We start from the raw sequence: 25,752 nt of genomic DNA on the forward strand, positions 1-25,752 counted from the left end.
AAAATTTGGCCTGTCGCTGGTACACGTTAAAGCCACAAATTTGGCCCGTCTCTTCTACCGGGTTAAAGAGGATCGTGCAAGACTAAGCAGAAAAATAGAGAATAGAAAAGCACGTTATATCAGATTAAGGTGAAAAGAGGGGAGAATAAACAAGGATGAGAGATGTTAAGCGTTCAACTATAAGCCCTAACTTTATTTTATTTTTTACATGTCTTCCGCCCGTATTGTAGATAGCCTACTAAGAGAAAAAAATGTCCACTCCTTGTAGTCGCTAGTTATATTTTTGTCTAAAACCTAAACTTATAAATCCATCAGAGAGAGAGAGAGAGAGAGAGAGAGAGAGAGAGAGAGAGAGAGAGAGAGAGAGAGAGAAATAAGTCATAAAATACTATAACAGACACAACTTGCTCATCGTTCGTAGACATGTGGACCCTGAAAATACGACACATTGATCAAGGAGGAGGGGTTATGGAGAGAGAGAGAGAGAGAGAGAGAGAGAGAGAGAGAGAGAGAGAGAGAGAGAGAGAGAGAGAGATCAGTTATGTGGGCCATGTTTACCAACTAAAGTTCTGTCATCATTTCCTGTTAGGTAAAAAATTAGTGTGTCGTAAATTCACACGACGCTAATGGTATACGTGTGTGTGTTGTGTGTGTGTGTGTGTGTGTGTGCGGTAGAGAGGGTGAAAGTTTTATAATCGTACCAAATGGACTGTATGCGTGTAATTGCCAGGTTGATTGCTTCCTTCCCACATAGTTACATACATACAACTGTGTCCCCTGCCCTGTGTCCCTCCTCCCCCTTTGCATTTGCCCAATAAACCAAAAAATAAAAGCTCGCAATGGAATACAACACTACTCTTCCTCTTTCTCTCTTGTCCTTTCCCTACCCCTTCCATCTTCTTTTCTCTCTCTCTCTCTCTCTCTCTCTCTCCCATGATAATACTTCGTTCTTTTTTTTATTCTTCCCTATCTCTTCTATCTTCCTTTCCATGCCATCCCTTTCCCCCTTCTTTTCCATTATCTCTTCCCCCATGACACTATCCCTACCCCTTCCGTCTTCCTTTCCTTGCTATCCTTTCCCATTCTTTTTCCATTCTTTCTCTTCCCCTACCTCTTTCATCTTCCTTTCCTTGCTATCCCTTTCCCCCTTCTTTTCCATTATCTCTTCCCCCATGACACTATCCCTACCCCTTCCGTCTTCCTTTCCTTGCTATCCTTTCCCATTCTTTTTCCATTCTCTCTCTTCCCCTACCTCTTTCATCTTCCTTTCCTTGCCATCCCTTTCCCCCTTCTTTTCCATTCTCTCTTCCCCCATGACACTATCCCTCCTCCTTCCATCTTCCTTTCCTTGCTATCCTTTCCCATTCTTTTTCCATTCTCTCTCTTCCCCTACCTCTTTCATCTTCCTTTCCTTGCCATCCCTTTCCCTCTTCTTTTCCATTCTCTCTCTTCCCCCATGACAGTATCCCTACCCCTTCCATCTTCCTTTCCTTGCTATCCTTTCCCATTCTTTTTCCATTCTCTCTCTTCCCCCTGACGCTACTTTTCTTATTTATTTTGTCCTTCGTCTACCTCTTCCATCTTCCTTTCCTTGCTATCCCTTTCCCCTTCTTTTCCTCTCTCTCTCTCTTTTCCATGACACTACTTTTCTTCTCTTTCTCTTTTGTCCTTCCCCTACCCCTTCCATCCTCCTTTCCTTGCTATCCCTTTCCTCTTCTTTTCCCTTCTGTTCCTTCTCCCTTTCTCTTGTAGCTTTGGTGAGGTGTAACGCAAAAGGAAAAATAAGAGAAAGGAAAGAAAAGGAAGAGAAACCAAAGAAATAGAAATGAAAGCGTACAAAGCAATGTTGATAGAAGAAAATTAATTATATGAAAAGAAATAACAGGAAAGAAAACCAAAGAAAAGGGAAATCAGAGCAATAGTAAAGTAAAAAGATAAATGATGTAAAAAAAATAAAAGGAAAGGGAATCGAAGCAAAAATGGAAAGTAAAAAAAGAAGGTAAATGACGGAAAAATAATAAATAACAGGAAAGGGAACCGAAGAGAAAGAAAAGGAAAGGAAAGTAACAGAAGAAAATATGTGAATTGAAATCATGCGGAAGGGAAAGGAAAAAAGATATGATGTTTAAAGAAATAAAAGGAAAGGAGGAGGAAATCAAATCAAAAGGAAAGGAAAGGAAAGGGAAATAAATAAGAGTAGTGCTGGGAAAAGAATTAACAAGAAAAGGAACCGAAGAGAAAGAAAGGGGAAACAAAGGAGAGCAAAAAGTAAAAGAGAGAGGAAGGAAAGTGAAGGGAGAAAGGGAACCAAAGAGAAAGAAAGGGAAAGCAAAGCAAAGCAAAAAAAATTAAAGATGGGAAAGGAAGGAAAGTGAAGGGAGAAAGGGAACCGAAGAGAAAGAAAGGAGAAACAATGGAGAGCAAAAAGTAAAAGAAAGGGGATGGGAAGGAAAGTGAAGGGAGAAAGAAAAGGAGAGCAAAGGAGATTAAAAAGTAAAAGAGAGGGAAAGGGAAAAAAGAGGAAGGAAAAGGAAAGTTGGAAAGGGAACCGAAGAAAAAGAAAAGGAAAACGAAAGTGAAAGAAAGGGGAAGGGAAGGAAAGGGAAGGAGGAAAGGGAACCGAGGAGAAAGAAAAGGAGATTAAAAAGTAAAAGAGAGGGAAAGGGAAAAAAGAGGAAGGAAAAGGAAAGTTGGAAAGAGAACCGAAGAAAAAGAAAAGGAAAACAAAAGTGAAAGAAAGGGGAAGGGAAGGAAAATGAAGGGGAAAGGGAACCGAGGAGAAAGAAGAGGAGATTAAAAAGTAAAAGAGAGGGAAAGGGAAAAAAGAGGAAGGAAAAGGAAAGTTGGAAAGGGAACCGAAGAAAAAGAAAAGGAAAACAAAAGTGAAAGAAAGGGGAAGGGAAGGAAAGTGAAGGGGGAAAGAGAACCGAGGAGAAAGAAAAGGAGAGCTAAAAGTAAGAGAAAGGGAAAGAGAGGAAAGGGAATGAAGAGTAAGGAAAAAAGTGAGGAGGAAAAACGAAGCAAAACAAAAAAAGTAATAGAGAAGTGAAGGACATGGAAGTGAAGGGTACGGGGGAGAGGCAGCTGTCTAGGGTACGCACGTCTGTTATAGTAAGCCTAGCCGACCTGTGTAAGCCAACCGGTTATGCTAATGAGTCACGCATGTCACCTTTAGGGCCGGCCAAGCATAAAGCGTTGGGCTCCTCCCTGACCGTACCTTGTTGACACACCTGCCTTTCCCTACCCTTTCCTTCCTTTTCCCTCCCTTCCCTTTTCTTTTATTTTTTTGCTCTCCTTTGTTTTCCCTTTCCCTCTTCACTTTCCTCCCTCTTTCTTCTCTTCCCCTCTCCCCTTTCCTTCCTCTTCCCTTCCTTCCCTTTTCTTTTACTTTTTCCTCTCCTTTGTTTTCCCTTTCCCTCTTCACTTTCCTTCCTCTTCCTTCCCTTCCCCTCTCCCCTTTCCTTCCTCTTCCCTTCCTTCCCTTTTCTTTTACTTTTTCCTCTCTTTGTTTTCCCTTTCCCTCTTCACTTTCCTCCCTCTTCCTTCCCTTCCCCTCTCCCCTTTCCTTCCATTTCCCTCCCTTCCCTTTTCTTTTACTTTTTGGTCTCCTTTGTTTTCCCTTTCCCTCTTCACTTTTCTTCCTCTTCCCTCCCTTCCCCTCTCCCCTTTCCTTCCTCTCCCCTCCCTTCCCCTCTCCCCTTTCCTTCCATTTCCCTCCCTTCCCTTTTCTTTTACTTTTTGCTCTCGTTTGTTTTCCCTTTCCCTCTTCACTTTCCTCCCTCTTCCTTCCCTTCCTCTTTCCCCTTTCCTTCCTCTTCCTTCCTCTTTCCTTCCTTCCCCTCTTTAATTCGCTGTTTTCCCTTTCCCTATCATCGGTTCCCTTTCCTGTTATCTCTTTTCCAGTCATATTTCTCTTATTACCTTCCTATTCCTCTGTTCCTTTTCCTTTTGTTTGGTTTCGTTTCCTTTCCCTTTCCTGTCATTTCGTTTTACATCATTTCTCATTACTTTCCTTTTCCTTTGTTCCTTTTCCTTTCCTTTTCCTTTTGTTTATAGCTTGATTCCCTCTTCCTTTCCTGTTCTCTCTCTCTCTCTCTCTCTCTCTCTCTCTCTCTCTCTCTCTCTCTCTCTCTCTCTCTCTCTCTCTCTCTCTCTCTCATCATTTATTCCTCCACTTCCTTTTCTTTCTGTTATTTATATTTCCTTAAAACTACTATACCTGTTATTTCGCAGAGAGAGAGAGAGAGAGAGAGAGAGAGAGAGAGAGAGAGAGAGAGAGAGACGCAAGCTCCTTACCGATCAAAGAAGAAAAAGAATCCGGAGATGCAAATCCAATTCTCTTCTCAGACTGAACCTCTTTTGTTTTACGCTAATGGAGAATAGTCGACTCGGATTGCTTCATGCATCTCTCTCTCTCTCTCTCTCTCTCTCTCTCTCTCTCTCTCTCTCTCTCTCTCTCTCTCTCTCTCTCCAGTAACGATGAAGATGACGATGATGATATGGCAATAAGAAAAAGAAGAGGAGAAAAAAGTTACTGAATGATAGCACACACACACACACACACACACACACACACACACATACACACACACAAATATAATACTTAGCCAAATGAAAGCATTAAAGTTTTAGGAATTGCATGAAAAGTTAGAAAAATATATAAGAATATGCTTATAACAGTACACACACACACACACACACACACACACACACACACACACTTGACTTCACCGAGTACCCTATGAGTCACGTGTGAGTCCTTTCCGGGTAAACACAACGTCAGAAGTTTTTTGTTACGCGGCCTTGAGTGAAGACGGCTCGGTGGCTCAGCAGGGCGGGAAGGCTGTCCTGGGAGAGAGGAGGAGGGGGGGGACGAAAGGGCGGAGGAAGGGAGAGTGGGAAGAAAGATGGGGAAGGTTGTCCTGGAAGAGAGGAGGAGGGAGGGGACGAAAGGGCGGAGAAAGGGAGAGTGGGAAGAAAGATGGGGAAGGTTGTCCTGGGAGAGAGGAGGAGGGAGGGGACGAAAGGGCGGAGGAAGGGAGAGTGGGAAGAAAGATGGGGAAGGTTGTCCTGGGAGAGAGGAGGAGGGAGGGGACGAAAGGGCGGAGAAAGGGAGAGCGGGAAGAAAGATGGGGAAGGTTGTCCTGGGGAGGGAGAAGGAAGAGACGGAGGGCGGAGGAAAGGAAGGGACGAACAGTGGGAGGAAGAGTGGGAAGAAAGAAGTGAAGACGTATACTACGACTTAAAGGTTGGTATTATAAGACAATTTCGGTTCTCACATCAGCTATTTTTAAAGGTCAGAGAGGGGGTCAATTGGGTTCTAATGAGTGTTTCTTTAGGTTCACGGCACAGAAGAAGGGTCAAACTACCACCAGGGTCATAAAACTACTCCTGGAAATGCCCAAAACTCCTACGAAAGTCTTGTCAAATGTGTGTACTTGGGCGACGAAATGTTTAGTAATACGGACCTAAAAGTTACTCAACCGTGACCTCTTACCGCCAACTCATGTTATTATCCTCGTTCCTACGTTTTACTTTTTGTAGGTCATTTTATATATATGCCTCAGGGCGAAATGAAATTATTATTATTAACATTAATGGAGGATGAACGACAAGTGGGAGGGAAGATGGAATGTTGTATATTATCTCTATTGTATATATAGGTTTAGAAATTTTGTTTAACACTGTGGAAGCTTATATAGAGAGTGAGAGTCCTTTTGTTGCTTGAAGTATATAATTTTGCTCATTTGTTGTTTCTAGTATGTCATGATAGACGTTCATTTTGCAACTTTTTTTTTTTTTTTTTTTTTTTTTTTTACAGCAGAGGAGACAGCACAAGGGGACAAAAAAAAAGGAAACAATAAAATAAAGCCCGCTACTCGCTGCTCCTGTAAAGAATCCGAATTTTGCACAATAATGGCAATATCGTAATATCACTATGACACAATACTCCATGGCACGTATTCTTCACTCTCAGGCCATCTCAGCGTCCATCCACCATGCAGCACCGAGGACCAGTGGCCGTCGTGCCTGCTGGGGGAGGCCATCATGCGCCAAGACCTAGTGGCCCCATCAACCATGCCCCCAGACCTAATGGCCCCACCAAGACCACCAGTAACACCACCACCACCATCACGAAGACCAATGTCACCCCCTCCTCACCCAACATGGACAGCACGCTCAGCCTAGTGAAGCAGCTGGTGACCCACTTCGTCGAGGCTTCCTTTGGACAGTGTAGGGTGAGAGACAGGGACCAGGAGGAGGCCTTCAAAGGGAGGCTGAAGGTGCTCGTCTACTCCATTCTCCTCTCACACAGGAAAGGTAATGCTCTCTGTTGTTTTCTGACACGGCCTCATATTCTCAAACGCCCCCTCCCTTGTTGTGCATTCATTCCTACCATTGATTGATTGATAGTTTATTGTTGCAAGTAAACAACAAAGGAGAAGGGAGGAGCATGCCATCCCAACCCCCAGGCAGTACAGAGTGTGATTATACAACTAAGGATACACGTGTAAGTAGCACCAGGAAACTAAAAAGATACAATGGTAGGGGACAAGTGCTAATCTTTTTTTAGTTTCATGGTGCTACCTACACATGTATTACTAGTTGTATAGCTAATCACATTCTGCCCTGCCTGGGGTTTGGGATGGCATGCTCCTCCCTTCTCCCTTGTTGTTTACCTGCAACAATAAAGTATCAATCAATCAATCAAACGGCTCAAACGTTTGCCTGTGGTACTACTATTTCTGAAGGCCATAAAGCTAAGACAGGTTCTCGCGAGTGTTTTTCCCGTTCGTGGCGCAGAAACATTGCTAATTTACTGCCTGGCTCATGAAACCACACCTGGAAATTACTAAAACTCCTACGAGAGCCTTTTGAGATACCAATACTAAGGTGTCGAAACGTTTCATGCTTCGTTAATAAACCCCTTCTCCTCTCTCATCAATTAAGAGTAGCCTATATCATTGGTCAAGCACAAGGAATCCACGGACGCCCACTCTTCTTTTCATAATTCATAATCACTCTTTCTCCCTCCTGTTCGTCCCTTCCTCTCCTCCGCCCTCCGTCTCTCCCTCCTCCCTCCCAGGACAGCCTTCCCCGCCCTGAGTATATCTTGACATCTTTCTTCCCACTCTCCCTTCCCATCGCATCGCAGGAATGGGCAGGCTCTCATTATCCACCTTTATAATACTGAGATCCCATTTATCTCTTCACGCAGTACCTTAACATCAATACAGCCAATTAAACATAAACGTATATATAATGAGTTTTCTTTAATTTCAGTCCCTCTACTTTATTTTGTACCTCGTTGCCATTGGAATAAGTAGGTTTTGAATATCACTAATTATATTGTGAAGCCATCATAGCATGTTTGACAGTGTAATAAGGACAAACCAAGCCCAACCCTCTCTTCCTTGCGCATCACCCAGACTACGCGCGGGAGAACTCATCTTTGCGGCTGAACGAACTGGAGGAGGTGATCTGGCACACCCACGTCTTGCGCCAGCAACGGAGATTCGACGACGGCAACGCCCTGGACGGCTGCCTCCACGCCCTCAGAGAACGAGGTGTGTGTGTGTGTGTGGAGAGAGAGAGAGAGAGAGAGAGAGAGAGAGAGAGAGAGAGAGAGAGACGTTAGCCTCTTTACATGCCCTATTGCCTGTGTAGCCTGCATCTGATTGCCTTTTACTTTTTTCCAGTACATGCCTCAGTTGCGCTGCATTAAAGAGGAACAACAATGTCAGGTGTTATGGGTTTCAGTAGACATGGATACATAATTTTAAATAAGATTTTGGTAGCGTATAGTGTCAGGTGGGGCATACTTACTATTCAGCTTTCCATTTATGATTTAGATGAATTTTATGTATGTGTGTTTCAGTTCTTAATTAAATTCACCCTCAGCTCCTTCACAAAGAATTAGGATTGTGCTGCACCCCAGAGATATTTAACTGAATCTAGGCAGGATATCCCCTCTAGCCACCAGTCTGATGCTCGCTATCACTCATTCTGAAACACATGAAGAAATTGTTTAATAAATGTCAGGTTGGGAGGGGGGGAAATACTTATCCAAACTAAGTGGTGAGCCATTGCTAACCATTCATCAACACCCACCACCGCCACCAAAACCCTAAAACCCACCGTCGCGTTGCTGTGGACCTTCCTCTTTCTTGCAGTGGTGCTGAGGGTCCTCCTCGAGCATTACGCCCAAGGAACTTAGTAAGAGCCTGGAAGCGGCTGTGAAGCGTAAGGCAATAACTATTTCCTCGGCAACTTACAAAGCACTTCGCGACATTCCTTCAATTCTTGTCATTACGGTAAAAATGTTATATCCAACAAGGGAAAAACGTCGTAATTAGATGATAGTTGAGCTGTTTGCTGTTAAGTACAAAGTGTGATGCGTCACGAGAAGGAAAAATGGTCACAATAATTTGAGAGCATACAGACGGAGGACACATTCAGTTCAATGCAAGTTCAAGAAAAAAAATTGAAAATAAACCAAATGTTACAACAGAACGGTTTGCCATTTTCTTTATAATCAAACGAAGAAACGCTGTGAGCAGGCTATACTCCGGCAAATATTAAGTGGCGGCTCTGACGTAGACAGCCCGCTAGACACTAGTGCTATATGTCTCTAACTGACCTCGCGTACCGTGCCTCTCACGCCATTCTCTCTCTCTCTCTTTCTCACTTTTGTATAAAAACAAATATGTTTTTTTATGATTGATTCTCTACCTGTGAGTGAATACACAGAAATTTGTACAACACTTGGCAGCGTTGCCACTGCGGCGTTGTCAGCTCAAGTCAACCCAACACACCGCAGTTGCCAGTTGCTCTGCCTGCTTTAATTATCGCATTTCTGCAATTTTTTGGTGTGTCTGCCATCTGCCATACAATGTCAGCCATATGGCACAATTATGATAAAATATGGAGACAGACTGTACCTGTATATGGAATGCCAGGACCGTCAAGCAAATTTTGATGCGAGTCATGCAGGTGAATGGTGAGGTTCCGCTTGGGCCAAGGAGTGGGGAAGGAGTGGTCGCTAAGAACATTAAAATATTATACTTTGACTTTATTTCCACATCACCCAAGGGGTAAAGAGTCTTAGTGCGTTTTTTAAAAGAGGTTTATTATTATTATTATTATTATTATTATTATTATTATTATTATTATTATTATTATTATTATTATTATTATTATTATTATTATTATGCATTGTCGTGCACCATACTCCCCGAATGAGAGTACACCCCCACTTTTCTCTCTCGCGCACACACACACACACACACACACACACACACACACAGAGAGAGAGAGAGAGAGAGAGAGAGAGAGAGAGAGAGAGAGAGAGGCACGGTGTGCGAGGTCAGTTGGAAACGTGGCAACAGGGTCTAGCGGGCTGTCTACGTCAGAGCCGCCACTTAAGATTTGCCGGACTATAGGAAAGAAAATGCTATTGCTAACCAAAACTAAAATAAGCAAACAAGGAAACTTAAAGACGGGAAATAACACAATTTAACAAGGAATAAAAAAACGCAGCCTCGGCCTTTTCACGGCAGCCATTTCCCAGGCTGTCGCTCCTTGTCCGTCTGTTGTTCTCTCCTGCTCCTTGTCCTGACCACTGATACTTCTTCATTTTTATTTGTCTTTCATATAGCATCTACTTTTATCTGTTATCTTATCAATTTTCAGTTTTTCTTATCAATTATATAAAGGTTTATCTGTTCTTCTGATACCATACTCTCTCTCTCTCTCTCTCTCTCTCTCTCTCTCTCTCTCTCTCTCTCTCTCTCTCTATCTCTGTGTGTGTGTGTATATATATATATATATATATATATATATATATATATATATATATATATATATATATATATATATATATATATATATATATATATATATATATATATATATATATATATATATATATATATATATATATATATATATATATATATATATATATATATATATATATATATATATATATATATATATATATATATATATATATATATATATATATATATATATATATATATATATATATATATATATATATATATATATATATATATATATATATATATATATATATATATATATATATATATATATATATATATATATAAATAGTTGACACTGTAGAAATCTACGTACAAAACCTTCTTTTTGCAGGGCACTTGGAGGCCGGGAGTGATGTGCGGACAGTGATGAGGTTCCTGGTGGCTCTGAAGGGGCAGGGTGGGGCGGTGGGGGAGGTGCAGCAGCCCGTCCTGGCTGAACTCAGACCCAGGATTGTGCACCAGAAGGAGGTATATATGTATTGTGAGATCAGTTCCACAGCCACACAGCAAGTTTGTAAGCTCCCAACCTAAACACAAAATACTTTGAAGTTTTCTTGCATCATCATAGTTTGGTTGTAATATAGAAGGTGAGACATTTGAGGAAACCACATAGGAAATTCTTAAGTACTTGGTGCCAAGTAGAAAACTTGAGCATTATGAAGAACATAAGTTTGGTTTGGGTGCTAACAATGACACTGTGTTGGACTGTGGAACTGCTGGCGATGCTGGTGTTCTGTCTTCATTACTCCCTAGCCATGAATATTCACTATGCAAGATCATTTGACAATGGGTATCAAGGAGGCACTATCTCTCAAGCCTGGTGCTCCTGCCATGCCTGTGCTTCCTTCATAACCCATGATGTTTCAGTATGTTGGTATATTAGATTCACAAGGTACTTCATATCACCCCTGCTCTACTTACATTTGGTGCAAAACATCCTGCCAGTAAAAGTAAAGTCTGATATTCCATTCATCATAGAACATTTAAATAGTTCCTTATAGTCTCTTTACTACCTCACTCTATTTCAACACCATCTACCTTCCGTTCAATGCTAAAGAAAGTTTGCAAAGTCGTTTGTCTCCATCCTTCCTGCCCCCTTTATTAACTCCCTGTTCCATATTCTCCAAGGTACTCCAACATCATCTATCTAACGCTTGGTTCATAATATCTTTATTATTAACTTTATTACATTATATTCCCACAAGAGTGTTACAGTAATAGAGAAGTTCACTCATCTGCTTATCTCCACACAACACATCATCCCTCCTGCCTCCTTAATTACATAATTATCCCACTCTTCCATTTTCCCCAAGGTGATCAAGTACTCTCTATCTTCCATTTATTGCTAAACATTCCTCCTCATAACATCACATCCTCACCAGACCAGTACAACATTATGGAAGTTTACAAAGCAATTGTTTTTTACAGAACACCCCGTCCTTCCTTCCACCGGGACCTCTACAGTATGGAGACACATTCCTGCAGAAGGCAGAGACCGGACGTCCTTACCTCTCCTTCCCTTCCTCCTTGTACACTCGCTTGGCCACACATCTACCGCAGGATGGAGGAGGCTCAATGGGGATGTCCAGCGCCCCCTTTGATGTGGAGGAGATGATCCGCCTCAGCAGTGCTCCTCCTGGCACTGGCGTCAGCCCACTCCTCACTGGGGAAAGTGATGCCCTGAAAAGGGGGAAGTAAGTCTTTGAGATCTTCTTTGTTTGCTCTTCATAAAGTTGTCATTTAATTTTTGCTTGCTAGTATTTGATTTCCTTGCTTATTTATTTGTTTTTATTTATTATTTTTTATCATTAATCATAACAGGTGCTGACTCACTATAATATAGTCTTCATATGAATAGACTATTATTTATCATAATCTTCCTCTGTTTAACAGAGTCCTGGGAGCACTACTGCAGGAGTCCAGGAAGGAGGTGAGCCCCAACATGGCTCTCTCCCTCCCCAGACTGCCAAACAATGCCAAAGGTTACAACCCCTTCAGCCTCTCCTCCTCACTCACCACAAAAGCTTCCACCACCACCACCCTGCACTCCACCTCCCCTTCAGGCACCAGTGGTGTAAGTTGACCATTGCTTAATTTTCTGTTATTAATAAGACTTAAAGCATCTTGAATTTCTCAATTGGGAGTGTAAAAAAAGTGTTTTAAAACAGAATCTGCAAAAGTTGGGGCAATGACTGAAAACATGTAGAGCAACAGAAACTTCAGAGAGATACTATAGCAGAATGGAATTGCTGATGAGGCTGAGAGCATAAAGGTGTTGATCATGAACGGGCAAAACTTTGTACATAAAGGATACATTAAGTGCCCACATGAGCCATTGTGATTGACAGTTCATAAGAAGCCCAAGATTTCTGAAAGATTGTACTCTTAACTCTTACAAAGTGGTTAGTATGCATTTCTTTGGGAGACCAAGATTAAATATGAGATAATGATGTTGATTTTGGTAACTTTCATCTGCGCAGGTTGGAGGTGATGAAGGCTATGCATCCTCCCATTCCAATGCCAGCCACTCCACAGAGGAGGAGGGGGAGGAGGACCCCTGGGAAACTGTGCTGGCTGCCCTTCCCCTGAGCACCCACCGCTCCTGGGCCACCCTCGGACACATCCCGGAGACCAAGGAGAAGCCCTTCATATCTGAGGCAGGGACAGAAACGACACACAAGTAAGAACTTTCTCTAACTTACCTCTGAATTCAGAAATAAGGTTCGCTCCCTGCTCTCTGCTAGTTTCACATGTTAAAACTTTTTTCAACCTTTTCTTCTGCTGTGTTTGTTCCAAGTGTTCTCTCATATTCTGCTAGATTTGTAAGCAACATTACTTTTATATTCCTCCTCCTTTTATTTAAGTTTGTGCCTGTCAGGACCTTAAATGTAGTTTTCAATACTTATTCTAACCAGTAAAAGCTCAAAGATCCAGTCTAATTGGGGGTAAAACCCTATCCGGTGAAAGATCTGAATCTTACTGAAATTATATTGAGATCAATAAAAATTATCGCATAAACAACTTACTAAACGCCTGATACCTCCAACACCTAAACTACCACTGGATACAAGAGTTATACATTTTAGAATAAGGTAAGTGCTTATTTGCATGGTATATAAATGAAATGCCACAGTAACCCAATCATGTGTCCATTCTTGCTTACTATCCTCGGGTTCTAGAGGGGGTGCATCTGACATCTTAATCAGAGTCAGACTCTTCATGGTCTACAGCATTTGAGTGGTATGCCTGTAGGCCTGAAGCTGACGACATCGGCGATGAAGGTTGAGTGGGTGATGTAGCGGGAGTCAGAGTTGATGTAGGTGTTTTTGAACGAAAAAAAAGTCAGTCTTCGTTTGCTTGCCACTTGAGTGTTGCACATCACATCACATCTCTGCGAAATAGACGCAACTCTCACTTGCACTTCCACTTGCACCGACCTTGGCAGCTAAACCACAAATCTTGGCCTTGTTTCACTTGATATCGCTAATTGTTTGCTTTGCAACACCATATTCCTCACTTAACCAAGGCACTGGTGCACCTTTTTCCAATTTTTCAAACAGTTCAAGCTTTTCACTAATGCTGAGCACCATATATTTACGCTTCGGAGCCATGGCTCAAGAGTCAGGACAAGGTAAACACTTGACACAACCTACCTTGGTCGCTACTCAGTCACAAGTGTGCTCCCTGTGCTTGTTGACCCGGGTGTGTGGCCAGGCCGCACCTATATCTCTGCTTCCCGCGCTTGTTCACCCGAGCACGTGGCCAGGTCGCACCTTAATTGAATGGTATGTACAAAAAGCATGAACTGGAAACCAATGCCAGGAAAGTGTACCGTTCTTCCCAAAATCCGGATGTTTGATGGCCGGATCTTTGAGCTTTTCCCAGTGCAAAATTGTACTGTTTCAATTTACAAAAATTTTCCTTTTGTTTTTCACTTGTCTTTGCTCGGTGTTAAAATTTTACTCATGTTAATGTTTTTCATGCTCTATGTCAACCTTTTCTATTTGAATGTGTTTTCATGTTTTGAGGTGGAATGATATTTAAGAGCTATATTGTTTTTCACAATGACATTAAGATCTCTGATTTACTAATCAATGATCTCTAACATTTTTATAGCATCTGTAGCAGACTTCCAGTTTTGGTGTTAGCTACATAATGTTTTCATTTGCTTAGTGTGTGGCTGCTGTACCAGGAGCTGTGGTCCATTGTAGGGGGCCACAGCATTCCCCAGCTGTGTGTGCGGCCCGTCAAGGAGCTGTGCCAGGACATACTCTACCTCCTCATTGGTGTCCCTTCAAATAGCTTCCTTTGGTCTGATGTAAGTCTTGGGGTTGTAGTTATCTTGCTTGTAGGTGGATTTTTTATGATAAATAATAATGGAATGAGAGTAAGAAGAAAGAGTTAAGGCTCCTCTACCTTAGAAACAAAACCTTTCCTATGGGCAACAGCAAAAGGACACCCTGTGAATTAGATGGAGCTGCAGTCACTCTTTAAAGCTGACAGAATGCAGAGCCAGAATTTGGTGTTACTGATTTCATTAGTTGTTCAAATTATTGCTTGTCATTTAATGCTGATGTAAAGTTTAAAAATCAGTCTCATGTCACTATCAGTTCATCAAAGATTTAGGTGCCCCCGGTAATCCACATCACAGCCATATGACGATGATATGTCTTGTCCCCTATATAGGAGCAGCTTGTTACAGATATTTTCATCCCTTTTTACTTCCTTTACTTACCCCTCAAATCCTCCTGTTACAAAAGAAAATTTGATGAAAATAATTCTTGTGCCTTTCAGGAGGAGGAGTGTTTCAGCATCAAGAGTGGGCTTTGCCACCCCAACATCACCCCTGAGGCACTGAAAGGCTCTCTGCTGCCCCTTGTTGAGTGCGGCACTCTGGTCCGCAGGTAAGGGCAGCACAAACTTTCTTTCATCCCCTCCCCACCAGAGGCACATGACTTTCAAAACTGTGCTGCAAAGACCATTATTTTTCTTCTAGTCAGTCTGTCCCAGACATTCAGGCTTAGTGATGCTTTATGTTCTAAAGTTTTAATTAGTAAATTGTTTTAAAAATTATTTAGTCAGACTATTTCATTCATAGATTGTAAATGCTGCATGCAACCATTGTGTTGCAAAGAACATATTGTACTACCTCAATCAGTCTATCAGTTCATCACTAACAGGCAAATAATGCTTTATGCCACTCTGAAAGTTTCCTTAGCCATTTATTTTCAGAATCATTTAGCTAATCAATTCCCTTTTATATTTACAGGCTCTAAATGTTACAGGCAACCACAAAGTTCTAATCATTGTGTCTCATACATTATGTGTATTATTTCCTAGGCTGGAGGTGCTGTGTTCCACCCCAAAGTTTGACACACAGCAGGTGTTGACACAGGGCTCGGTGTTCATTGCCTTCACCTTCGCCATATCCAACATGCTCCAGACATACAGGTGTGTGTGTGTGTGTGTGTGTGTGTGTGTGAGAGAGAGAGAGAGAGAGAGAGTACGTGTGTTATGATGCAGTGATTAGATGTACAATGCTATCTTTTTGGTACTTTTATTGCCTTTTTTTTTTTATGAAGTAGTGATCTTGAGGTTTTTTTACGTATTTTGTACCCTTGGCCAGTCTCTAATCACTAAGAAAATAAGGTACAGAGGGTAGCTTAGACTAATGCCTCAAAAGAAAGATTATTTTTTTAGAAAAAGACAATTTTCTTAGGCTTGCCTAAGATGGCTTCCCTGAAACTACGTTATATTAAAAAATTGAATCTTCTTTATGGCCATATTATTCAATGTTCTGGGGTAGTATTATGGTTATCTGTTTGTCACCAAATCATTCTGCCACAAGTAAAGTTGTTTCAGTATGCTGTAGCCTTAGACTGAAGCAGGAAATGGTGCATTCCAGAGAGAAGGTGCTCAATCTGGGAGACGAAACTCTCCTCTCAGGACTGCTGGATAAAGCTCAGCCACTAGTCAAGAAAATCAAGTTTGTTGCCTCTCTTTGCAAAATTACAACAAATAGTAAAAGAACCAAGGAGTCACAGAATGTCTCAAGAGATACAGCAGGGATTAACAGAATTAAGGAGACAACCGACATCTCATTGGGAATCAGTAACAAGAGACAGCTGGGGAAGGTGGAGGAAGGCCCGGCATGTCTTCCAAGAGGCCTGTGTCTTCTGGGGGACCTGCTCAACAGTATCACCACCACAAAGGACAGAGACTGCCTCCTCCTCCTTATCTCCATCTTTAAAAGCTCCTGTATGCCCTTCTTTAGGTAAGGTTCATTTAACATCATGAAAATGCAGTCATTGCTGTTTATTTTGTTGATTGATTACAGTAAATTAGAAATGGATGAATATTTATACTGATTTAATTTTTGTTATATATATGTGTGCCAATATCTGCACACCCTCCCATTTAGTACTCATATCAGGAAAAGAAACTATGAATGTGTACTCAAGAATGTTCACGTGAGATACAAAAATTAAAAAAATAATGATAATAAAAGGTTTGTCCATCTTTATTTTGAGAAGTAGTTTTATTCTTGACATGAAAGGGAGGATGCATACAAATTGGAAAATAAACCCTAAAAAGAAAAAAGGGGAGCAAAAAAACTTTATGCAGATGTTGAAGGCATGTAATGTGTGTGTTTGTTGTAGGTATCTGGAGGAATGGATCTACCAGGGAGTGTGTTCAGACCCTGGGGCAGAGTTCATGATAGAAGTGAGTGGTGCAGCGCTTCTTAGGAGAGACCGCATGTATTGGACCTCTGGCTACACCCTGCGCCCCCACACCTCTGTCCCTTCCCTGTTCCGAGATGTGCTGGAGGAAGCTTTTGTATGTGGCAAGACCATCAACCTCCTGCGAGTATGCTCCGCAAAGGTATTAAACCAACCCAACCTTACCTAACACAGAAACCTCTGCAATTTATCACATAATAAAGAGCCACTTCATGTAACAGTAAAATTTATCAGTCAAATAAAAAGTACAAACAGACATATAAAACTCCTAAAAGAAACACTTGTGGAGGTACAACAATAGTGCAGCACATGACAGACTAAGTCCCACTTGGCCCCTGATTGGCTGGGAGCGAGAACAGTGCAGTCTCTGATTGGCTGCATCAGTCTGTCAGTGATTGAGTCCCTCCTGGCACCTGACTGACTGTGGACAAGAGCTTGATTGAAAGACTCATTTGAAGAAGGAAAATATTGTGTCATCTTTCAGTGGTAAAAGTCTTAATGTCTCCTGTTCTTTAGCACTACCTGGTGTCTGGGAGTAACGACCAGCCAGCGATGCAGCTTTGTGTGTCTGGTGATGAGCTGGCACACATGCAGAGCCGCTGTGAGGTGTATGCTGCCCACATGGACCATGTGGCAGCTCAGATGCAGGTAAAGAGGGATCACAAGGGTAGAGGGCATGGCTCACCCTGAGGATTTAACTAAATTTTTCCATCTAACTCAACACAACCTTCCACACATCTGTTCCTTATTCTTCGATAACACTCAGTTGTCCCGTTCTACACCAAACATTTTTGGTCTGTCCTTAACCAAAAATCTCAGCTGGGAACTTCATATCTTATCTCTTTCTAAATCACTTGCCTTGAGTTTGGGCATTCTGTATCCTTTCCAACAGGTTTCTCCCTCTCCCAGGTGCTGACCCAAATATACCTTGTCACCCCCTGTTTAGAGTATTCATCCCATGTGTTGGGAGGTTGCACACACAGCTCTTTTAGACAGAGTAGTCAAATGCCTTTCCTCTCATTAGTTTCCCTTTTCTTCCTGTCTTCTACCACTTATATTCTGCAGAATTCTGGCTTAATTGAGTGTCAGTAAAGTCATTCATATTTACTTATTTATTTCATTCCTCTCAAAGGTCACAGTGCAGCGGAAGGCCGAGGAGGAGAGGCTGCAGAAGCACAGGCTTATGACTGTCTCTACAAACAAGCACGCTGCCGTCCTGAAAGAGATAGAGAGTGAGTGAAGTGACAAAGAATTTTTTTCTTTTTACTCTATCTCCATTCACTGCATTCGCCTCATGAATATTTTCTAATATTGATTTTCCTTGTTCCAGCAATGACCTAAAATTGATTCACTTTTGGTTACATTTTACAATAAGGTCTAATAGACTTTGTTTTGCTTCAGTGTAACTTTTCTTGCTATTTCCTCTGTAAGGCAAGATGCATGAGCGTAATCAGCACGTGAAGGAACAGAAGGCAGCCAAATTCAAGGAGCTGAAAGAGGAGATGGAGAAAGCAGAGCAGAGAAAGCAGGAACAGAAGGACAAGGAGGCAAAAGAGGATTGCAATATTGCTCAAGAACAGGAAGAGATGGAGAGGAGGAAAATAGAAAAAGAAAATGCACTAAGGTACTTACATATGTAACTTCTTTTAAGGTTTTCATTACTATTAGAAATCAAATCATAATTTTGAAATAATTTTTCCTCTTGTTTTTTCAGGATCCAGATGGAGCAGTTCTATCAGCGAAAGATAAGAGAAGCAGAACAGGCTGAGGCACGGGCCAAGTGGAAGGTGCAGAGGTGGTCCCTAAATGCTGCACGAAAGCACTGCATTGAAAACACCTCATGGGACCCTGCAGAGGCAGATGACACAGCCCCTAAAACGACAGAGGAAGAGGAAGTCAGTTATTCCTTCCCCCAGACACCTGATTCCATCCCTGAAGAGCCTTCACCACTGGAGCAGGAGCAGGGCCCTATTGGTGGTGCTCTTAAGCGGCCGCACCACATGTACACACAGGGACAACACAGGGCAAAAGGGTGTACTTTTGCACCATACCACCTGCAGCCTGAAAGGAATGAGGAGCTCCTGAAGGAAAGCCCAAACCAAGAAGTCTCTTCAGTGTCTGATATGACAGCTTCACTAATGAGCACATCCTCAGATTTTGTAGACACTCCATTTGATGAAAACCTTCCAGAATTTGAGGCTGACCCCAAAATACAGACAATCCCTGAAAGCTGTGCTGTGGAAAACACTAATTATGCATACATGAAGAGTTCCATTGAAGCAGCCTTATATGACAATGGTAATGGCAACCTTAATCTTTCTCCTCCTGGTGCCACTACCTCGCCCATTACTGCTCCTCCAGTCATGCTCACAGCGTCTCCAGATGCCAATGCAAATGTGCCAGAGCCAGTCACCATTATTGAGGCTCACACTCAAAAGGAGGACCACCAGGGAAATAAAACAGACCACACCAGTAACACAGTGACCCAAATTGAAGATCATCAAGGCAATACCACAGATCAGAGTGTCACACAGACTCAAGACTACCAGGGGAACACCACTACAGATGACAGCAACAGCAACTTAAATGAACTTGTGCTACAGTTCAAGGAGAGGCGAGCCCAGGCTGCTGCCATCAAAGAGAAGGTGCTGAATGAGTACCACCAAACCACCACCAAGAACAACATGAACATCATCAAGTCAAGGGCTGTCACCTCATCATCAGCAGCTAAGAACAAGCAGCGCGTCGTTGAAACTGAGTATGGCATGACAGACACAGAAGCACAGCAGGAGGCATTTGGAGGCGCCAAGTCATACAGCCGACAAGTCTCCAGCACAAGCACTTCCAGTTTCCTCTCCTGCTCATCCTCAGAGAGACCAATGTCCACCTCGACAGCCTTCACCACCCCAGATGAGGAAAGGCCAATTTTGATTGACCAGGTAAATGTTCTTTTCCTTCTTGTTCCTCTGTTGTGCCCTCCAGTTACCTCATTGAACAGGTGAAGTGTGTCTCCTTCATAATGATAATGCTGCTGCTCTCTAAACATCACCCATACATGACTTGTGTGTGGATGACTTGGCATCATGTTTGTCTGATGCAAAATCTATTTGCTTTCATTGCCTTTCCTTTCAGCTCTCATTCTTATTATTCTTTGTTTTTATTCTGCTTCTTCTGCTTCACCTTCTTTATATCTTCATATATGAAAATCTGTATACAGCCCATATATATTTATATCTAAGTATGATTTAATGTACATTTGTTTTTACCACTGGACTGCAGCGAACTAACCACCAAAGTTAATGACATAGCTCACCAGCACAATGCCCTTATACATGTACTAAAAGGGCATCTCTCACAAAGCAAATAGCAACATGAATTTTATGGAGTAAAATTAAAATTCAGTATGTAAATAGCTTTGACCTTAGTGGATAGTATTGTACGAAAGTTCTTGATAATTAAAAATGGTCAAATTATTAATATATCATTTCTTAAGTAGCATTGTCTCCCATGCCATATGACCTAAGTATTTCAAAATTTCAAAGACTCTTGACTTACAATAAATCTTTATGGCATGACAACCTTATAGTAACAATAGATGAGAATCAACTTCAAAGGTTCGTGATAAGTGCAAATCTTTTGATTCCCCCCCTCCCCACTTTTTCATGCTCTTTGAGAAGCATTACTCAGGCCATAGTTTTCAGGTAAAGCAATAACAACAAGAAAATTCGCAAAGCATTTCATATATTGATACATTAGGGCTCTCAAGGGTGATAAATTGGGCGTCGTTAATCCAACTTATCTAACTGTTCATGGGTGTATTTAGGTCATACTCTTGAGGATATGAGCTCTCCAGCTTCATTCCAGTTTCCCTGTTATTGTTCATCCAGTTTCCTTTAAACTACAAAAAAAAAATTCTATAAATTAGTGTTACGACCTCAGATTTTGATATCGTAAGTTCAGAATATTTTAGAGACAAGTTAAATGTAGCTCCACCACTTTATTATGCTTTCATTCATTTTTTTAAATTGAGAAAGAATTTTCTGGTCGGTTATTTTCAGAATCCAAAGTAAGACCTTGACTAAACATTCAGAATTTGGGTTGCATCAGAGGAAAGAACTGGTTGGTTGAATGAAGCCAATTTCAACCAGGTTATTGCAAAAACTGGAATTAAAGATCATTCAACTATAGGCACTTCCTCTCCCTCCCTCCTTCCATTATGCTGCAAGGTTGGCGGGGAGGTTCTGAAGGAGCGTGGCCGCAGCATTCATGGCCATGCCTCTGATGCTGTCATTCATAAGCTGCTGTGGAAAAATGTAGGTTGTCTTTACTTGCCTACAATCCCACGTGGTTCTCAGTGTCGTTGATTTTGTGCGCATGATCTTCGTGTCCAAAGCATGGCAGTTATTTTATTTTTCCACATGTGCTACCCAATAGGATGCTGTTTTCAAATTTTTCTTACAGCAACCCAATTTTATTATAAGCATTACCCTCACAAGCCTTTTGACAGTAGTACTAAAAGTTGCGTACCTCCCAGCGTCTGATGTTTTATTTGTGAAGGAGTGGTAAGTAAACTCTCACAAGCCTGGACTTTGAACCCTAAACTAGAAAACCAGAGAAGCACCATTGTGTGTGTTTGTTTGTGTGTGTGTACGCACACACACGTGCATGTATTTTAGATATTATAACTGAGAGTACAAAAATTACAAGATTACATGCAAGGCAATCATGTTCTCCATTTATCTAGTGCACCAAATATGGGTTTGATATTATACTTTTAGTGATATGACATAGTCTCAACCCTTACAGGAAGACTCGCAGTCCCATGTAAAGTGATTTAAATAGTTAAGAATACCTGTGAGGCTCTTAATCCATATTTTAATGATCGTTTGATGTCTATAATTAGTGTATAGCCAGGCAATGCTGGTAAGTATCATTTTAAAGTTACATTAGTGTTTGTGGTTCAACCAAGATATTATTTCCCTAATGCACATCTTCATCACTGCCACAGTCTTGAAGTATTGCTGCTGGCCGGTCATATTCCAGTTTATTTGATTTTGCAGATTTATTTACATATTAGATTAAGCTTCTCTTGTCACTTGTCTGTGTATGTGCTTTACTCCTGCATAAAATGATTTGCTTAAAAGCTTATTAAAGTGCATTGATTTTTTACTACTTAATAATGTTTTACATGTGAATTTTGTTAAGTTACCACCTTGAATTCTATGTTACATGAGACTTGGTGCTGAGTGTTTAGAAAATACACTACTGAACTTCTTTTGAAAATTAATTTTATGGGTTTAATAAAAGTTGACTAAATGTTTTTTGTTTACTCTATTACAAGAAACATAATGTTCATTTACACTCAATTCTGTGGTTCCATACAATTTATCCATGTTAAATGCATTAGACTTTTTCTGACACATAAACACAACTGCTGAAGAATTAATTTTGTTGCATCATCAATACCATAAATGACAACTAACAACGCTTACTCCATTACCCAGGAACCCACGCCACTCCCCAGCCCCAACACTCCAAAGACAGAAGTCACTCCTATAAAAGACTTGGTGGAGGAAGCCCTCAAGAACCTCCCAGTGCAGAAGACACCATACTATGACCTGGAGTTCATGAAGCTCATGGGTCAGTTTGCATTGTTCGCTTGTGTATGTCATTCACCATGACACACTGTACTCAGTCTGTCACTATATTGTCAGTGGCTTTCACAAAAATATCTTTTCAGTTTTGGTCTTAAAATTATTATGGGTTATTTAAAGCTATGAGAGGGGGGAATGTGGGTGGAGGAGTCAACATGATGAGTGTGGCAAGTATGGAGCGCCCAAGGCCATGTCTTCACCAGTGAGGCCAGGACAGGGACTAAAAATGAAGAGGGAATGTTGGGAGATATGGGAAGAAAATATGAAAACTGGGTGTACCCTTTAGTACATGCTAATTAATGGTTCATACTTTGTGATTTCACACATTGTACGAGGCTATATTGTCACAAAGTACAACGATAGACTGTACTTTTCCTTTCTTTTATTTAGTTTTGATTAAAACTTCAAAACTCTATGATCTGTTTGCTATATTATTGCATAGGAAATATGTAATGCATGAATGCGAACATCTACACTTATGAAAGCAATGAAGAAATATGAATTAAGCAAAGTGTTGATAAAGAATCATTTTTCACCTACCCATTAACCAAGAAATGTAAAAAACAGAATATGAGATAAAACTCTTTCTACTTTCATCAAAATTACAAAAGTCTAAATTCTCTTTACTCTCCCTCCATACAGACCAGGAGCCTCTGCTGGACATCACTGGCAGTGCTCTGAGGGGAAGACCTAACACCCGACCCTCCTCTACCAAAGCTTCCACCGCCTCTGAGTCCTCATCATCCACCACCTTGGCCTCCACTTCCACTGCCTTGACTTTCTCCACGTCTTCCCCCTTTAACCCCACAGATGCCCCCTCAACTCTCGAGCTCTCTTGCGTCCCAGTGTACTTCATCCGCTCCATCAGAATGCACCTTGCAACACAGTGAGTTATGTTTTTTGTCATCCTGATTTCCATTGTCTTCATGATGTTAGTGTTAATAGCCTAAAGTGCGTATGCAGTTTACTTTCTTCTTATTAACTGTTTGTGTTCCCTTTTGCAGGAGCCGACTGGTGAATGAAAGCTTGCTGGCAGAGGTGTTAGTGCAGAGAAGTCTCCTTGACCACTTTACGGCCCTGCGCTCCCTTCTGCTGCTCCATGATGCCCACTTTGCCCGGGCTCTCACCACCAACCTCTTTGGAAAGGTATAGGCACAGAAATACTGCACTGGATGGCTAGGCAGTACAGTGGTCAGTTAGGTTCATTTGATTATTCTAACAAGTGTTCATCGGGATAATAATTTTAGGGATTGAATTTATTTTTCTTAGAATATTTTGTCATCCACATCTCTCCACATCCTGATGCACTACATATATCACTCACCTTCCCCCTTCCACCCACCTCTACCATCAGCTGGAGCCCACCACCTGCCCTGCTACACTGCTTGTCCCCACCAGGCTTAACAACATTCTCAACAAGTCTGTGGCAGATTCCTGTTGGAGCACCAATCCCTTGGCAGAAAACCTTTCCTTTGTGGTCACCAGCATTCCTCCAACCTTCACACACACCAGTAAGTGTTGGCACAGCCCCACACTGACCATAGGCTGTAAGTTATCTTATGCAACTTATCTTTACCCATACATGTGGAATCATCGTGTGGGTCTTATCACTTATATATCTGTTTATTGCTGATTATGAGTGAATTGAAGTCTTCAGATTTGGATCACCACACCTGCATGCTGACCACTCAGCCACCGTCTCACTGTCAATCCTTCTGTCCTCTTTTTCTTTTGCAATGCTGGTGTGGTCACTGACTTCTGTCACCGTGTCTTGTTGCTCCATGCTTGCAGACATTTCCTCTGCAATTTAAGAGGATACCATACTTTTTTCTTAGTTTGAAGGAAATATCTGTATTTAATAGGTGTTATGTATTAGAGACTAGAAAATAAATAGAAACTCCACTATATATATAGTATGGATGACTAAACAAAACTTTTTCCTGTGTGTGGTGATGAGCAGCAAGCATTGTAGACTGCCTTGAACTGAGGTATCGTGTGTCGTGGCCTCACAACCTCATCCTAGACAACAACAACCTGACTTCCTACTCTCGTGTGTGGAGCTTCCTCGCCTCCCTCCACCATGCCATCTGGGCCTCGGACAACCTCTTCTGCCACACCGCCTTCCTCAGTGAGTAGGATAGTGTTCATATCTCAAAATAGTTCTGATTTCTCTTATCAAGAGCCTTTACTTGCATTAACACAAGTTAGTACTTATTAATTTACTTATCGATACTCCAGCTGATTGCATCCTTTAAGCTGAAAAAGGAATAGATAACCATACAAATGAATGATGAATGTCATTAGTCTGTGTATAGCATGACCATAAATACTGCTGGAATGTATTATAAAGTGGTAGATGTGTCCAAACTCCACTGAGGTGGCTCAGTCACGTTCATATAATGGAAGATAATTAAATTACACAGGTTCACAAGAATAAAGTAGATTTGATAAGTACAAGAAGATTATGACATACCAAACCTTCACACGCACGCCAGCACCATGACCCCCTCCCTTCCCAGGTCGGCAGGACAAGGAAGGGCTGCTTTCCCGATCTTCACAGTTCCACCAACTATGCCTCCACCGCCACAAAATGCACCACTTCCTCCAGGCCTTGCACGCATATGTCATCAGTCAGGTGGGTGATGTTAATGCCCCTTGATACACACAGACAACAATGAAATATGTAAACTACTAGTACTGCATATTATATGCCATGTATGTTCATCTAGAATTGTGTAATGTAAGACAAACTCTAGCACTGTGTATATGTTTTTAGACTAGTATGACAACATGACAGTTTATCAATTAGCCCTGTAACATGAGACAAGTAAACATCTTGCATCATGCATTTATTTGTACTCTCTCAAAGGAAGATGATACAAACACTGTAAAACACTTGCACTGTTATGTAAGACTAATACTAATACTGATTTCTTATTTTAACAGTTGCATTTTTTTTACATATAAAATTGTTAATACCTTATCTTGTCATAAATACATTATCATTATTAGCACATATATTTTGTTTGTTGTTCAGATTCACCAAATAAGCTGGAGCAGACTTGAGGAGAAGTTGCAGTCCAAGGTCACCTCCCTGGACCACCTGTACACCCTCCACAGCTCCTTCATTGAGGCCATCATCTCCAGGTAACCCACACTAGGCTGGATGGAAAGTTTTAATCATTATCAATCACCCCATTTTCTGCAAAAGTTGGGTGATTATTAGTGATCATACTTACATTTGTTTTATGGCAAATATGTGTATCAAGGGAGCAACATCTCTTTTAATCCCATATTACAGTGGACTATGATATGTACATAGAAATTCATGTATACCATTAAGCAGTGGTGGGCACGGTTCCAATAATCCGCTTATTGCTAATTAGCGAAGCTAACTTTTTCGTTAGCTGATTAGCGTTTCCGCTAACTTTGGAAACAGTTAGCGGATGAATTAGCTTCCATTCCTCCTCCACTAGCTTAAGTCCACTAAAAAATTCATACAGGTTTGTT

The 25,752-nt window shown here is 41.4% G+C and overlaps 1 protein-coding gene across 12 annotated transcripts in view; it reads left to right on the forward strand.

Moving 5' to 3' along the window:
* LOC126998377 (gamma-tubulin complex component 6-like) overlaps nucleotides 1–25,752 on the forward strand; it is a 73,073-nt gene that overhangs the window by 23,436 nt on the left and 23,885 nt on the right. For 3 of the 12 annotated variants that reach the window (XM_050859980.1, XM_050859971.1, XM_050859982.1), the window contains exons 2-16: nucleotides 5,978–6,321; nucleotides 7,431–7,568; nucleotides 10,180–10,316; nucleotides 11,277–11,542; nucleotides 11,742–11,922; nucleotides 12,329–12,528; nucleotides 14,022–14,166; nucleotides 14,643–14,752; nucleotides 15,189–15,299; nucleotides 15,754–16,122; nucleotides 16,508–16,730; nucleotides 17,105–17,236; nucleotides 17,721–17,820; nucleotides 18,020–18,212; nucleotides 18,303–19,527. In XM_050859980.1, coding sequence (XP_050715937.1) covers nucleotides 6,000–6,321; nucleotides 7,431–7,568; nucleotides 10,180–10,316; nucleotides 11,277–11,542; nucleotides 11,742–11,922; nucleotides 12,329–12,528; nucleotides 14,022–14,166; nucleotides 14,643–14,752; nucleotides 15,189–15,299; nucleotides 15,754–16,122; nucleotides 16,508–16,730; nucleotides 17,105–17,236; nucleotides 17,721–17,820; nucleotides 18,020–18,212; nucleotides 18,303–19,527 — 3,852 coding nt within the window. In that variant the 5' untranslated portion in view covers nucleotides 5,978–5,999. Of the gene's footprint in view, nucleotides 1–5,977; nucleotides 6,322–7,430; nucleotides 7,569–10,179; nucleotides 10,317–11,276; nucleotides 11,543–11,741; nucleotides 11,923–12,328; nucleotides 12,529–14,021; nucleotides 14,167–14,642; nucleotides 14,753–15,188; nucleotides 15,300–15,753; nucleotides 16,123–16,507; nucleotides 16,731–17,104; nucleotides 17,237–17,720; nucleotides 17,821–18,019; nucleotides 18,213–18,302; nucleotides 19,528–20,814; nucleotides 20,902–22,092; nucleotides 22,229–22,884; nucleotides 23,129–23,246; nucleotides 23,389–23,596; nucleotides 23,754–24,202; nucleotides 24,371–24,761; nucleotides 24,878–25,279; nucleotides 25,390–25,752 lie in introns of all 12 variants that reach the window. The other 9 variants (XM_050859976.1, XM_050859979.1, XM_050859977.1 and 6 more) reach the window with 9 other exon arrangements.

The sequence above is a fragment of the Eriocheir sinensis genome, chromosome 14, assembly GCF_024679095.1.
Source record: "Eriocheir sinensis breed Jianghai 21 chromosome 14, ASM2467909v1, whole genome shotgun sequence".
Taxonomy (NCBI): domain Eukaryota; kingdom Metazoa; phylum Arthropoda; class Malacostraca; order Decapoda; family Varunidae; genus Eriocheir; species Eriocheir sinensis.